At 37.7% G+C, this 15,077-nt stretch overlaps 1 protein-coding gene across 2 annotated transcripts in view; it reads left to right on the top strand.

Annotated features, from left to right (window-relative positions):
* Nucleotides 1-15,077, top strand: part of SPATA18 (spermatogenesis associated 18) — a 19,067-nt gene extending 3,990 nt beyond the window's left edge. The window contains exons 4-12 of one of the 2 annotated variants that reach the window (XM_035554611.1): nucleotides 365-483; nucleotides 4,193-4,327; nucleotides 4,965-5,196; nucleotides 5,976-6,134; nucleotides 6,682-6,857; nucleotides 8,788-8,911; nucleotides 9,273-9,338; nucleotides 9,550-9,595; nucleotides 10,076-15,077. In XM_035554611.1, coding sequence (XP_035410504.1) covers nucleotides 365-483; nucleotides 4,193-4,327; nucleotides 4,965-5,196; nucleotides 5,976-6,134; nucleotides 6,682-6,857; nucleotides 8,788-8,911; nucleotides 9,273-9,338; nucleotides 9,550-9,595; nucleotides 10,076-10,083 — 1,065 coding nt within the window. In that variant the 3' untranslated portion in view covers nucleotides 10,084-15,077. Of the gene's footprint in view, nucleotides 1-364; nucleotides 484-4,192; nucleotides 4,328-4,964; nucleotides 5,197-5,975; nucleotides 6,135-6,681; nucleotides 6,858-8,787; nucleotides 8,912-9,272; nucleotides 9,339-9,549; nucleotides 9,613-10,075 lie in introns of those variants that run through there. The other variant, XM_035554620.2, reaches the window with a different exon arrangement.

The following is a 15,077-nucleotide window of genomic DNA, read 5'->3' as shown; positions in this document are numbered from 1 at the left end:
ATAGTTGGTCAGAACACTTTATTAACAAAAAAACTGTTATCACATGTGCAAGAACACTATGTCCAGATAATGTATATGCAGGTAGTAAATATGCATATGCAGACCTTTTGTGGTCTCTATTATGAGATGTAAGTGAAGTGAATATTTTTAATACAATTAAGTCTTTGTTTTGTGTGCCTCGAAGTTATTGCTTATGTTTCTAGAAGGTATGTAATTGCTTTTGTTTTCAATTACTGTTTTCAGTTACCTTGGAAATGATCTTTACAGAAATGTTTAGAAAGGTGTATGCTAATAATGCTATACTACGTTAAAGGATCCTGTAAGGTAGAATGGTCAAGCAGTGCCATTTTGTGTTTCATTTTAGGATTCGATTGAGAAAGAGAGGCAGCTGAGGCAACTGGCCACCAGTCAGACTTTTCAGCTGCAGGAGCTTCAGGAAGAACTCACTTCAACGCGTCTAGGGCTCAACCATGTGCATCAAGAGTAGGGAAATTAACTGAGATTCTTTTTTTCTTTTCAATAAGATATTTTTCTCTTGACATCTAAATACTGATAGAGATTTGTACAGTGTTTCATTTCTGGCTTAAAATCAGTGCTTCAAAATATGTCTAGGCTCTGGATTGTCCGTGTGTGCCCAAAGTAGGGGACAGATGATATAATCGTACTTGCTTTCATCAATTGACTTGATAGGTTTTGCTTCTGGCAGAAGAGCTGGAAAGCAGGACAGTGGTCCAGACAAAAGGACTGATTGTCCCAGTTGGATTATAGTTGACAGACTGTTGTATGCTGAGCAAACATTGATAAAACTCAATTGAGTAACTATAGTGCAACCATTATTGAAGGACCTGGAGCATGTCATAATTAGTTATGGAATGTAACTGCATGTAAATATTTAAGAAGATCAAAACTAAGATGGAGGAAGAAAGACGGATTTTTCACATAAGTCACTAGGACTGAACAGTTGTCATCCACAAAACACTTTGTGGAGCACTGTAGTCTCAAAATGACATATCTGCTTCAGAAACAAATTGGTCCAGTTAGTGCCACTTCCAAGGACATTTCAGAGGTGGCTCCAAGTGACAGACATGTTCTCATGCACTCTGCTAGCATGAGAACAATGAATGTTCACAGGCCTTTGTGATACAAAAAGTGATGTAAATTGATGCATTTATTAAGGGATTCCGAGAATATCAGGTTCTCAAGACTGCAAGCTGCACAAGCTAGATTTGAGGAAAGAGATTCAATAGAAAGAATATTTCATCCCGTATCCTAATCTTGCAGATATCTCCTGCTTTCATGTTAATATCTGTTATGCCTCATCTTGTGTAAATGCAGACATTTTGATTCTTGACGATGAAAGAAGTCTCTCAGTACCCCATTTATGGACAGTGAAGTCATTCTGAGTGCTATAAATTGTTGAAATAGATGGGGAAACTAGAATTGAGCCTTAATGAAAAATAAACAGTTGTAGCAGAATAATTCTGTTATGGCTTAGTCAGATATGACTCTTATACACTGCTTGTGTGCTGACAGCCTGCACAAAGCTCACTGTGATGGTTTTCATGTGTTACATTGATACAGGCTTGGTCTGCTGAAACAGTCAATTTGTCACATTAAATACTGTGGTGGAATCTCTGCCTTTACCATGAAGGTTATTAATGTTTCTTGCAGCCTGTCACAAACCCAGTTGGCTCTTGAAGACAAAGACCAAATCAGCCACTACTCTTATGGCAGCAGAAGATCGAAATTATTCAGCTAAGAGCAGCATAAGAAAAATCTTATGGTATTTGTGGCAGAACGTCAACATGCAGAGGCAGTCTGTCATCTACCTGAGTGGATTCTGCTTATTTTACACCATCCTAAGCTACAGAGGAAAAACAGGTCTAGCTTCTGGACATCATGGAGTTTTTTTTCTTTTTTTTTTTTTCTTTGTGTTATAGGAAGAATTAACATAAATTAATCCATGTGAGAAGAGCCCTTATTCTTGCTGAACTTGTACCCTTTTCTCTTTAGGCTAGAGGAAAGGTTACTTTGAAACGAGCAGCTATCAAGCTATCAAGTATTTGAGTCTTGTAGATGAAGTTAATAGGAGAGATCCACATCCTGAACGCAACGAGTTGCAAACAAAGGTTTCCATCTATGATGCTCTTGGAAGCAGCATATGTGTTAGAGAGAATGAAATGTTTTTTGTCCATCTCAAGATAAGGTTCTTTAAAAGGCTTTTTCTTTCAGACTGTGCTTTCCAAATCCTTTTGCCTGCCTGCACAGAAATAGACATGGATATTAGTACTGTTGCTGTCTCTGTTTTAAAAATGTTTTTTGAGTTTCTAATTGTTTTGGTCACATCTGGGAAGTTAATCTGGATCAGTAATAGTCCAGCTGAGGGACCTACCTTTTCACTTCAATACAGTAATCTTTAATTTTCTTTTGTGGCTTGATCTATAGGATCTTCTGGAAGCAGTAATAATTCTTCACGGTTAGGAAATGTAGCCTAGATTTTTTTATTTTTGGTTATAGTATCAGAAAAGAACATGAAGTTAGTAGAAATTCTTCCAACAGCATGTGAATTCTTGTGATAATTGACATTTCAAGAAAAGAAATACTTGTTTATAAAAAATGCTTGCAGCCTTGTAGTTAAATAATGTTAATGCACTTCAAAATGAAGGAGACCTGGCTTGGATCTTTCCCCATAGGAAGGTATAACTGTCCATGAGATTCCTTCATTTTAGGGCAATTAAGGGGATGAGCTAATCCCAGTAAAGATGAACAAATAAAAATCCTTCAGATGAACAAATAAAAATCCATAGTCTCAACTTATATATGAAGTTGAATATCACTTATTCATTTCTCGATATCTATCATTGCTTCTAGAATAATACTAATTGTCAGATTTCATCTGTGGAACCTCTGCCAGGAAAGCCATTGCTTCAGACTTTATTTTTTTGAATGGATACAAGGGGCATAACTCGTATTCCCATAAAATGGCCTCTTTTGATTTGTTGGTTGAAAAGTAGCTCACATAACTCCTTGAGTCTTAGATGTAACCTGACTACTGTCTTCCAGATTAAAGCAATTAGCTGAGAACAAAGCCTCTCACAATTTCCATGTGTAGGTCTTAATGCAGACTGCATGGAATCATGGAATCATAGAATGGCTCGAGGTGGAAGGGACTTTAAAGATCCTCTAGTTCCAACCCCCTGCCATGGGCAGGGATGCCACCCACTAGATCAGGTTGCCCAGGGCTTTGTCCAGCCTGGCCTTGAGTACTGCCAGGGATGGGGCATCCACAGCTCCTCTGGGCAACCTGTGCCAGTGCCTCACCACCCTCTGAGTGAAGAATTTCCTCCTAACCTCTGATCTTAATCTTCTAGTTTAAACTAAACTCTTAAATCTAATCTAAACTCTTTTAGTTTAAAACCATTTCCTGTTATTCTGTCATTATCTGGTTGAGGAAAATGTTGCTCTCCATCTTTTTAAAAGTCCCATTTTAAGTACTGAAAAGCAGCAATGAGGTCTCCCTGGAATCTTCTTTTCTTCAGGCTGAACAGCCCCAGCTCTCTCAGCATTTCTTTGTAGGAGAGGTGCTCCACCCCTCTGATCATCTTGTGGCCTTCCTCTGGACCCATTCCTAACATTAAGTAAGAGTAAATGATAGAAGATAAACTTGCTTAGCTGGTTGTCTGCAAATGTTTGAGAAACATTTTTTATATGGGGAGGAGCAGGAGAGGAATCATTAGCTTCTGATATTATTTGAAGAACATCATTACTGATGTCCTCTGACCAAATATTCCATCAAGGAAAAGAACCTGAGGACCTGAGGTAAAACCAAGTCATCTCAGTTTTCTGTCCTACATTTCTGACTCTCAATGATGTTAAATATGAGAAAGAAATGAGTCTTTCTTAGGCCTCATCATATGAGCTAGTGCATGGACACCAGAAGTTAGTGATCTTCCCGGTAACACAATTTGGTGTATCCGGCCTCTTGCTACAGTGCACCTTTACACTTTAAAGTGTAGTTATGAGTATGCTTTGGAGTTTTTTAACACTTAATTTCACAGTATTTCAGCATAAGGAGTCTGGCTTGCTCAATACTTCTCCTGTTTTTCTGTTCTTGTTTGTTAAGGATTAATTGATAGCTGGTTTGCATTGGTAGAAGGGCATCTTGTGACTAACTTTATTCCATGTGGTTAAGTCTGAAGGATTCCCGTGCCCGAGAGGAGGACTCTCTGAGGAAGTTAGATCGTTGGAATGATTATGAGCAGCAGATTCAAATGCTGCGGGATGAGATTTCTATCCTGGATGCCCAAAAGTCTGTTCTCCAGAGCAGGTAGGGCCTTATTCAGAGAAGTAACTGGATTGGAGAAATTGTTCAAGTTAGGTAGCATGAATTCTCTCCTCATTTTAAATTGAAGCATGGAGGAAAGTTAAACTTCTGTACTTTGTTGTAAAGGATTGTAAACACTTCAACTGATTTATCCTAGTGCCCAGTGTTTTAATTTTGAGCAGTAATGTTGAGTTTACAGCAAAGAAAACAGCTTTACAAAATAGACTGAGAGCAACTGTACAGGAACAGGTGGTTGGTTAGTTTTTGTTTATAAGTCCTCTGTGCATACTGTACCCTTACAGCGCAGAAATTATTATTATATTCTCATTTCTTGGACTTCACAGCTCTTCAGTGGTACTGGAAGACAAACAGATCTCTCAATTTTTAGTAGTTAAAAGTGTGTTTCTGCAGAACATGGTGCATGGCTGCATAAGTTTTGGAGTTTAATTTTATCATTCCAGATGTATCCTATAAGATATACTGACACAATTTCCTTCATACTAAGCTAATAATCTGCAGCTTTACTTCGCTATGTTGGCTCAAAATCTTGTCTTACCCTGATGGTAATTAAATTGGCACAAAAGTCAAGGCATCTGAGGATGCTGAAGTGACCTCATGTTTTTTTACACGCCTCTCCTAGACTTGCGCGGAGCCGCTCTCCTTCCCCAAGACGCAGCAGGTCACCCAGTCCGCTTCCCTTGAGGAGCTGCTCACCTGGCCGAGCCAGGCGGACAAACGCTTCCCGTCACGCCTGCCTGGTAGCTCGCTTCGGTGACATCTATGCTCATGAACGCTTGGATGCAGAGACCCTTTTGAGGACATACATCACTGACAAAGAGATGGTGCAGAGGATAATATACACTGCAGCTGTGGTAAGGACAAAATTGTTTCTCATTTCACAGAAGTGTTTTGTAAAATACTGTGACTAGATTGGATTAAGACATACGAAGACTCTGAATGGCTTTCAAAGGTAGATGATTCCTGCACTAAAAAGCACTGCTGCATTTAAATGAATACTTCTGGAAATATTTCCATATCATGCTTTCCTTTTGCCTGCAGCTATGTGTTTTTCTGTTTTTCTGGGTTCCTTGAAATTACCTACATCCCTCACGCGTACTATGAACTCAGCCAGAATGAATTTGTTTGCAAATTTTCTTGTCTATAAAATCAGTGTATCAGAGAGGCAGTGACTCTCTTAATGTATATGATCCCAAGCAAGTCTAACTTACTGCATTTTTTTTTCCACGTTCATCAGTCACTTTACACCCTCTGAACCAATGTTTCTTCCCAACAGATGAGAGGTACTGTCTGACATGTTAGGCTATGGCACATAAAATGCAAATATTAAATTCTGTTCTTGATGTCTCCAAATGTAATTCCATTGATTCTGTGCATGTATGTGAGGGAATCCCTCATAGAAATAGGTTGGGTGGGAAGCTTCTTAATTCTGTCTTCAGAAAAATAAATCACACTTGATTTAATCAGAAGTCCTCCCAAATGGAGGACTATTTTTTAACCTTCACTTCTACAGCAGTGTTTTATCTTCCTTCTTAAATCTATGGTACTGGTTTAAGTTCATTGTTTCAGATTGTTGCTAAAAATCTAACCTCACAATCTCCTGGATTAAACTAGATGTTTTGTACATTTCCAGGAGTCTTTCCAAGCAGCGAAGATGGCCTACAGGCAATTCAAAATGCGTGTAAGAAAGACTCTGTCTTTAGGTCACACAGGGCTTGAGTCACTTGAAGACACTGTCCTGGATTATATAGTTCGCCATGAGGATCTGTACGATGTTCAAGCCAGTGTCAATGTAAGTTAGGGTGGTGGGGAAGGGATGTGTTATTCTATTTCAGGAGCTAACTTCACAGTGCATAAACTAGAAATGATCTGTAATCTGGAGAAGGAAGAGAAGTGTATTGCATGGATTTTGTCTTGTAGCAACTTACTTTTCAAAATAATATTGTAGTACAGCCCAATTATCACTTGTTTTATTTGCCTGTGACTGTAATGTCTGTTTCTGTCAGAATAATTTTGTTGACAAGATACAGTGTAACTGTATTAATCAAGTAAATATAAGCTAAATTTTAGTTTAAGAAAAAAACTTTATATTGTGCTGAAAAACTTTATCTCCCTCTTAAGACTGATGTCAATGATGTAGCTCACACTACTTCTAACATAACAGCACATTCTTTCTGAAGTTAATGTTTTCTCGAATAGTCTAAGATAACATTTCTGGGAGTCTTTTATACTGATTTTTAAGTGTGGCAAAGCTGAGAGGCACATTTAGGAGGGATTTCCATACTTCCTCATGAACAAAAGTTCAGAGCTCAGATTATTTCAGTTGTGTTTATTTTCAGGAAGTAATTCGCTCCATGAACATGAACCCAAAGATTTCATTCCCACCAGAAGTCGATTTCATTGTGATCAGCAGTTTGATTCGAGAGCTCTGCCGTGTGGCTTTTTCAATGCAGACCCTCATCCCTCCTCTTGATATTGCCTTTGGTATGGATGGCGAACTCTTCAGTGAGACCAAGTAAGAATTCTTTATTTTCTTTAAAAGACAAAGATGGAAAAAATCCACCAGGTTGTATAGTCTACTTCTTTCCTAATTAATGTGAAGGTTTAAGATTGATGAACATTAATTTGGGGCAAATATTTCTGGTCTATTGTCAATTTGGTATGTCTTTAAGGTTTATAATGGTATATAAATGCCAGGATGTAGACCAGTGCTAATAGCTTTTTTAATGAATAGCAGAACAATTTTCTGGATAAACTTCAGTCTCTTGAGTTTACTTAATTTATCCTTTAAGAGGAAAATTATCATTTTTCCTTTCCTGCTTAGTCTCTGTCTGCCTTCCCTGTTTATAAAAATGCTTGCATCTTTTCTCTGTCTTTTTGGCCCATTTGGTAAAAGTCTTTTCTACTGAGGTCTGGCTGTAAGTGCCTGATACGAGGATCATCAACGTGTGCTGTGGCTGCTGTGTGACATACAGATCTTAATACACTCCTGTCTCTTCTGTTTTAAAGTTGAGCAAAAAGGAAAATGTCTTTAGAAACATGATTCTTGTTTAAAGAAACCATAACATAGTTTTTCTTTTTTACCATGGGGCTAGGACTGGCTGCTTTGTTAGCTGACCGAACTGTAGGGTACTCCCAGGCCTTCAAGAAAACTAATGGGATTGATAGCTCCAAAAAACACTGCTCCTGAAAGCAAGAGATGCCACAGAAATGAGGAGGTTTCTAATAATCATTTAAAATAGAATGGAGCCCATATAGGAAATAGCTTGAGAAACCAAGGAGAGAAATAGGGAAGGTAAAAGTAACCCTTCAACAGAGTACAAAGTTGTTAACTAGTTAATGGTCCTGTCCAAATATTGGACAGTAAGCTATTTGATACCCAAAGCAACTCGCTGAATTAAGAAGGTAGCAATGCTAGAGTATTGTCTTCGGATACTTTTGCCACCTACTTGATGTGTATGGCCTTCAAAAAAATGGGTGTACAAGTTTATACGTGCTGCTGTGGGAGGGGTCTGTGTGTGTACGTACACACATACGTATGTATGTGTAACTGTCTGTATGGATATATATGTGGCATAGATATATTTACATGTATATCATATGTGTCCTACACTTACATGGAGCAAAACTTGTGGAAATTGAAATAGCCGTGTTAGTTAGGTGCAATGCCATTCTATAAAAGGGCTGGCCAACCCTCATTTTACCTTATACCTTCCTCCAGCAGAGTTTCATGCCTGTTTATGACATTGTTCTTACGAATTACTATTCTATATACATTACTAATGTATATATGCATTGCTACTTTCTGTTTCAGTTATCTGGTAATTGTTTTGAGTTTGAATTCACCAAGCCATATATGTATTATTCAGCCAATTTTGTAGACTTTGGGAGGTAATGGGGGTAATATATCTGCTGCATTACTGCAGCCTTTCCAAATAATTTTTGGAAAAGTCAATATTTTGTTATCAGTATCTGAAGATCTCGCTAATAAAATTGCCTCTCATGTCACGTAATCTTGGCCATAAAGTTACATCTTAGTATCTTGGGTATTTCTGTAATGTCCTTTATATGGATCTCGTTTTGACAAAAAATTTCAGAAAGATAGGATGAATGACTGCCAAAACGCTGCTCAGGAGATTTAGTCAGTGGTCCTAAGACCTTGACTTTTGTGGGGGATATGCAAGAATATCATAGCCTATCAGCCATCTGAAGTGGGAGAAGGTTTTATTGAGGTGACTGTATAAATAAAAAATATGTTCTGTTAAGTCGCTCTTACAAATGCATTACTTCTATAAGTTCACTTAAAGAAAACTTATTTTTTGTGATATGCAAATACTGTCAAGAAAGATTATGAGCTGTACTAATATTCTGCCTTGGTAACTCGAAGACTTATATTTATCTTTTGGCACTTACATGCAGACATGTCTTATACTCTGTTTCTGCAGGTACCATCGTAGTTTGGACTCTGATTTCACAGCTGCTTTGGTGGCCTATCATGTATGGCCTGCTTTGATGGAAAATGATGTTGTAATTGTGAAGGGAGAGGCAGTCACCAAAAGAGGAGCTCTGGTATGTACTTTTCCTTAGGAAACGTGTTAAGGCTATTCATTGGATTTTAACTGTTTTCAAATTTAAAAAGATGAATTCTTGATATTTTTTTCCCCTATATGGCTGGAGTGGTATATATTATATATTGGTTAGGTTTAAATCCTCATCCTGTATTTAGGGTGAATAGTTCCATTTACCTTATTGTGTATTCATCATGCAGTAAAAGTTGTATGATTGTTGTCAGAGCGTTTTTTTAGGAGGAAAATTTACTGTGTTTACTCTGTCCTCACACCTTGTCTCCAGCATGACAAATCTGCTTGCAGAGTCTGCCTTTAATAAATATCCTCTCTCAAAAGAGGTTTGCCAATCTCATCTCTTGTAGTGGTCTCGCAGGAGCAGAAGTAGAAGCAGAAGCCGGAGCTGTAGCGTGAGTCCTCTTCTATCTCATGTAAGCCCCAGCTGAATGCTGTTAGTGTAAACAGCATCAGATATTTTAAACTCAGAGAAACTAGGAACTTGCTGAATTTTATGTTGTACCAGTGGAGTTGCACTGATGTAGTAAAGTGTGCAAATCTTCTGAATGTTGATGGGTTCCCAGATGCCTTTCTTGTATACAGTATTTTGGCACATCTGAATTCCCTTCTCCTTTTGTCTTGCAGTTATCTCGAAGCCGCAGTCCTTCACCACTGAGGAGCGGAAGCCCAAGTACGTGGGCATATTAGTTCTATTAGTTCAAATTGTTCAAACTCACAATTTTCAAATTAAGCCCTTGAAAGACTGAGCAAAGATAAGAAATAATATGCTGAAGGTCTTTGACTCTATAATGCTTGTCCAAGTCTTGTTTTTAAAATGGGTAGTCCTCTTTTACTGTGTGTGGGAGAGGGCTGAAATTTCTGCATGGGAAGATGGTTTGCTTTTCACTCTACTCAGGTCATGGTCACGCTCTGTCTTTGCTGGTTGCCTTTACCTTGGCCAGGTCTATAGTAATAAGACTTCTCTTCCCCACGAGAGATACAGTTAGCTGCATGCCTGCTGGCTTCATGCCTTTTAAAATCCAAAGAGAGCTAAGTGGTGAGGGTGAAGTGGGGGGATTTCAAACAGTATGAATGTGTGCACACTGAAGCCAAGGCAATTTAGAGACTTAGGAAAAACAGTTGTACTGAAATGTGCATTTTTCTCCAACAGGACATTAAGATAACTGGATAAGTTTCTGTGATTCTGTACATCTGGATCCATCGACTTTGCTGGTGCCTCCTCCTCTTCAAGGAATACCTCAAATGTAACAATGTGAATGGCAATTGTCCCTCCAAAAGGAGCGTTATATGTTGTGTGGTTTTTGTGTGTATTTGTTATTATAGAAGGCTTATTTAGGACTTTAGAAATTAATTCAACCCTTTGATTTAAACAAAACAACAACAAAAAAAGTGCATGCAATACAGGATTGTACTAATTATCAAAGTTTACAGAGCACTGAGGTACCCATGCTGTAATCTTATGGATGGAGATAGAATTATTGCATCTAGAATGGCTTCCCTAGATACCAAATGATACAGTTTGACAGGATGTTTAATGTAACCTAAATGGTGAATGTTACAGAATGTTGAGGTTAGCTGTTAACTTGAAAACAATTTAATTATCTGGTGCTTATTTACAGTTTTAGAAAGCAGCAATAATCTTGCGATGTGCAAGTCTCAGCATCCTTTGAGATCTCTAATCTCTATCAATAATCTGAATTTTCTAGCTACAATGCAAAACTCACACGGAATAGTGATAAACTACCAATATTCTATCAGTCCCTAGGACTTTATTGACTTCTACTTTTGAAAGCATAGATATGTGGTTTTAGCAAAGCAGTAATAGTCCTTGTTGAATTCATTGCTACTTACATTTTTTTATATTCATTTCTAATTTGGACCTTAAAATATTCTAAAAGTGTGCCAATGACTACATGTAGGCCTGAAATATTTTCTTGTGGTAGTCTATTCAGTATTGCTTTTGATGGACTTCATACTAGCCTGATAAATTAGTAGTTCCTATAAACACAGTCAAAAAACTTGCCCGGTTATCACTTATTGTGGGCATATATCACATCTTAAATGTAAAAATTGAAGACCTGAAAAGCTTTCATTCTTCCATTTTAAATACTGGTCGTTCCACTTGTAAAAGTTTATTTTAATACCAGCATTTTTGTTTTCCAGAGAACTGGTAGTCTTTCTCTGAACCTCATCTATAGGGCCAGCCTTAAGTATAAGCCACACAAGTGGCCGTTTGGGGTCGTCTTGTGTTTTTACATAGAAACATAGGATTTGTCATAATGGATCTGTTATGTAATTCATCAAATCCACTGTCTCATTCCAGTCAATACTTGATGTTTCAGAGGAATGTGGAACTTTCCCAGAATTCATCTGCAATTTTTGATATATAAATAATCAGAATCAAGAAGAAATCCTTTCTGCCTCCTGTTGCAGTAGCCTATGCAGTGGAACATGACAGTTCATTAGTATTCCTATAATAGCATGAACAAAAATATTCTTATTAGTTCTGAAATTATTTAGTCCTTAAAATTATGTTATAGGAACAAATTATATGATCCCTGGAAAGGTCCCTTGTACAGATTTACACGTCCATGCTCTTTCTCTCTACTTCTTGTGTGGTTTAAGACTTTGGCACAAGGCTCTTTGGCACAGGGACAAACTTCAGGCAGACTTTAGCACTGGCCCCCATGCACCATGGATCAGCTGTGACTCTTGTTCTACAGATGTGTTTTCATTGGAATTAGGCCTGTTAGGAGCCAGTGAGAACAAAATGCAGTCCCAAACACAGAAGCTTCTCTGAATAAATGAAGGCTTCTCTGAATAAATGAAGAAGACACAAATGAAAAATGAAAGTTGTTATCTGAGAAAGTCACAAGAGAAAATGCAAAGTGATATGTTTCATATTCTAAGAGCCTACTTGTTAGTCTCAGCCATGGATCTGGGCTTGCAGTAAACCTGCATATTTCTGCACTGATCTCATGACTCAAAACATCAGTTGTGGAAAAACTGAGCACCTGCAACTTGTGTGGCAACAGAAGATAATTAGTTATCCCAAGTATGGTTTTGAGCAACAAAATGGAGAAATTCGCAAAATCTTTTAATTAGGAAGGGCTAAAGAGATGTAGGTCTTTTTAAACTAGAAAGTATATTTTTGTCTTCTACATGTAATTACCAAGGTATGTCTTTGAGTTGAAATAAGTTTCCATACCAACTCAGAAAACTTAAGACCACACCAAGGAAGTATATCTTTTCTTGACAAACATGGGAGGCAGGGTAGTTCCAGACTTGCACACACGTATGATGACACTAGGAACTAGTGTTCCCAAACACTTAAAAATGCTATAAAATAGAGATTCATAGTGCTTGGTAAAATAGAAAACCGATGAAATGACAGACAATTTGTTTTTGTAGTGACAAAGTTCTAGGAATTTTTTGCATGATGTTTCAGAGCAGAACAAACAATTTTCAGCTAAATAGGAAGTCAATCTGCAGTATGGTAGCACTTAATTGAACAATTTTTACTCTACTCCGTTGTATTTTGCAGCCAGTCATCTTTTCATAGGAATATAGAGTTTTGTACTTATTGCCTGCACAGCTGATTTATAGCCAATTAAATCTGTAGGTCAGACAGAGGATTGCTTCTGGTGTCACATTAGACATTGAGAGCTGCTGTGCTTCTTTCTATCCACATGAAAACTGCAGAGAATGCATACCAATAAAGATTATATGTAATTAACCGTCAAATGCAAAAGAGCTTGTAAGATACTTTTGCAAAGGATTTTTTTGGACTTTTGTAATTGATTGCAAGACACTATGAAAGAATGGTGAATGGGTACAAAATTAATGACTTGATATTTTAATAAGAGTTTTTAAAATCTTAAGGTTTTTTTTTTCTTTTTAATTATTTTCTCTAAATCACAGGAATGGGTAATGCCACATTTGTAAATGCAGCAAAGTAGAAACAGTACTATAAGGATGGATGCTAACAGGTGACCAATAAAAAGTCCGTAAGGCTTATATTACAAGATAGTTTTAGAATAGTATGACCTATGATCAAAGTGATAATCTGGAGAAAGAAGGTTAGATTTTGAGCTAATTTAAACTTTTTGGAGATGGACTGATGGAAGTGAGACTGTACAAAGTGTAAAAAAGCACCACCTTTGGGCACCTTTATAGTTCTCAAGGAAATGTTAACTGTTTTAAAACACCACCTTTGGGCCAAGATATTCATGTAGGACACCATGCATGTTTGTAAGGGATTTTGGGGTTGCTGGAGAATTTCTACCACACATCAGCTTTGTGAAGGCTGATGTTGTCTGGCTTAATTCAAAGCCTGACTCCCAAGTAGTCTAAACACGTGGGTGTTTTATTACACATTTCTGGGAAAATAAAATGTCATCAAAATATCTTCAGTCTTCCTTCTTCAGTATTTGCAGCTGAATGACATGAAGTACAAACTCATGCCTAGCTAGCAGATACTGAGGACAAATGGCTCAGCTAAATTTGCTACTGCACGATGAAGTTTCAAACTCAGAAATTATCTTAGATCAATTCTGCCAACAACCTGATAGGAGAAAGAAATCTGGGAGCTGATGGAGCCCTCCCTCTTAATCTGGGTGGCTGTGAGTTGTGCTGCTGGTTCAGCCTTGTGGGAGGCTCCAGACATGAGTGGTAAGTTGAAGCAAACATACCCTACAGCTCCAAGAAAGTAAATGTGAAGGCAACAATTATCCAATGCTCCCTGGAAAAATGTGCCTGTACATCATCCAGGACTTGAGCCTGTTAACTTCATTTTTATACTGCATGTATGTAATGCAGAAGTTTGTCCTCCAGTAACAGTGCCATCAGAATTAAATACTGTCCTTCGGCTTTATGTAACCTTCACCAGCCAGTTTTGATTGGCGCTGACTGCACAATGATTTTCTTATTGTAGCATTAAGTAGTCTAGCATTGTATTAAAGAAATGAAAATCGGTTTGTTATGGCTTGCAGCTATATGAGCATGTGTTCAGATTGTTTTAAATTTCAGGACTGTACTTTATTTCTTTCAGTCATACAGCATACTAATCAATTTTACTAAAAATGTACATTTCATTTTATGGTTGAAAAATTGGAAGCAGTTTTCTGACAGCTTAAAACAGCATGTGTAAGCAAAGCTGGCAGGCTCTCACTGATCTACAGGTGTGTTGTCTACGTAGAAGCTGTACCTTTCACTCAAGAGGCAGAGCACAAACCTAGACCTCGCCATGTCATGCAACTTCTAGGAGAGGAAAACATGACACAGATGAAGTGGGTAGTGTATTTACATTTTCTTACAGCTTTCAGAATACAAGCTTTCTGCCTTGCAGAAATATAGTTCTTAAGGAAATGTTAACTGTTTTAAAACAAAGTGTCAGCGTAAAGATACCATTTAGCACCGCTAGTATTGCTTCCCATGAATCTGTTTTTTCTTAATATGCTTTGGTCTGCATTCAAATGAATTGCTTTAACAGAAACAGTTTATAGAGAGGGATCATTTTAAGCTATTGTCTTCTCTTTGTGGTCACTGGCGTTCAGCCTTTCTGAGTAGAGGAATATAGTCTGTCACATAAAGTGGGTATAACACCTTTGTAAACTGTTTTCAGGACCTTCAGTGAAAACCTGCCTGTGTGATACATGCACACACACCCCAGCATGACAAGACAAACATTTATTATTTGGAAGCGTCATCCTGTATTAACAGAAAACATTTTGCCTTGTGACCTTTCATACAGTTTGTATCTTTTATGGCTGACTCAGTTAATAAAAGGTAAACTTGATCATTTCTACATGCAGCTGTAATTTGGGCAGGAACCTACCTAACCAAAACCAGGCACAGATGAGCTGTGCCAGTCTGTTATGTATAAATACAATTAGTGTTTTCATTTCCAATCAGCGTATGGTGTATTGCTTGACCTAAAGAGCTTGTGGTTTAAATGAAGTACTGTCTTCAGGTTCTTCAGCCATGAAATCAATGAAATGCATATGAAATGCAGAATTTCACCATTTTCAGTTGATTAATACCAGTCAGTACCATATGTTTTTCTCACCCAGTCATCTTCTGGGATGACTAACTGCAATGTGAATAATGTTTGCATTTCAATTAGCCTGAATAAATGTCATGTTTTAAACTAG

Source organism: Cygnus atratus, chromosome 4, assembly GCF_013377495.2.
Source record: "Cygnus atratus isolate AKBS03 ecotype Queensland, Australia chromosome 4, CAtr_DNAZoo_HiC_assembly, whole genome shotgun sequence".
NCBI classification, from domain to species: domain Eukaryota; kingdom Metazoa; phylum Chordata; class Aves; order Anseriformes; family Anatidae; genus Cygnus; species Cygnus atratus.
The sequence above is the reverse complement of the archived record's forward strand: the minus strand, read 5'-3'. Positions and strand labels throughout refer to the sequence as shown.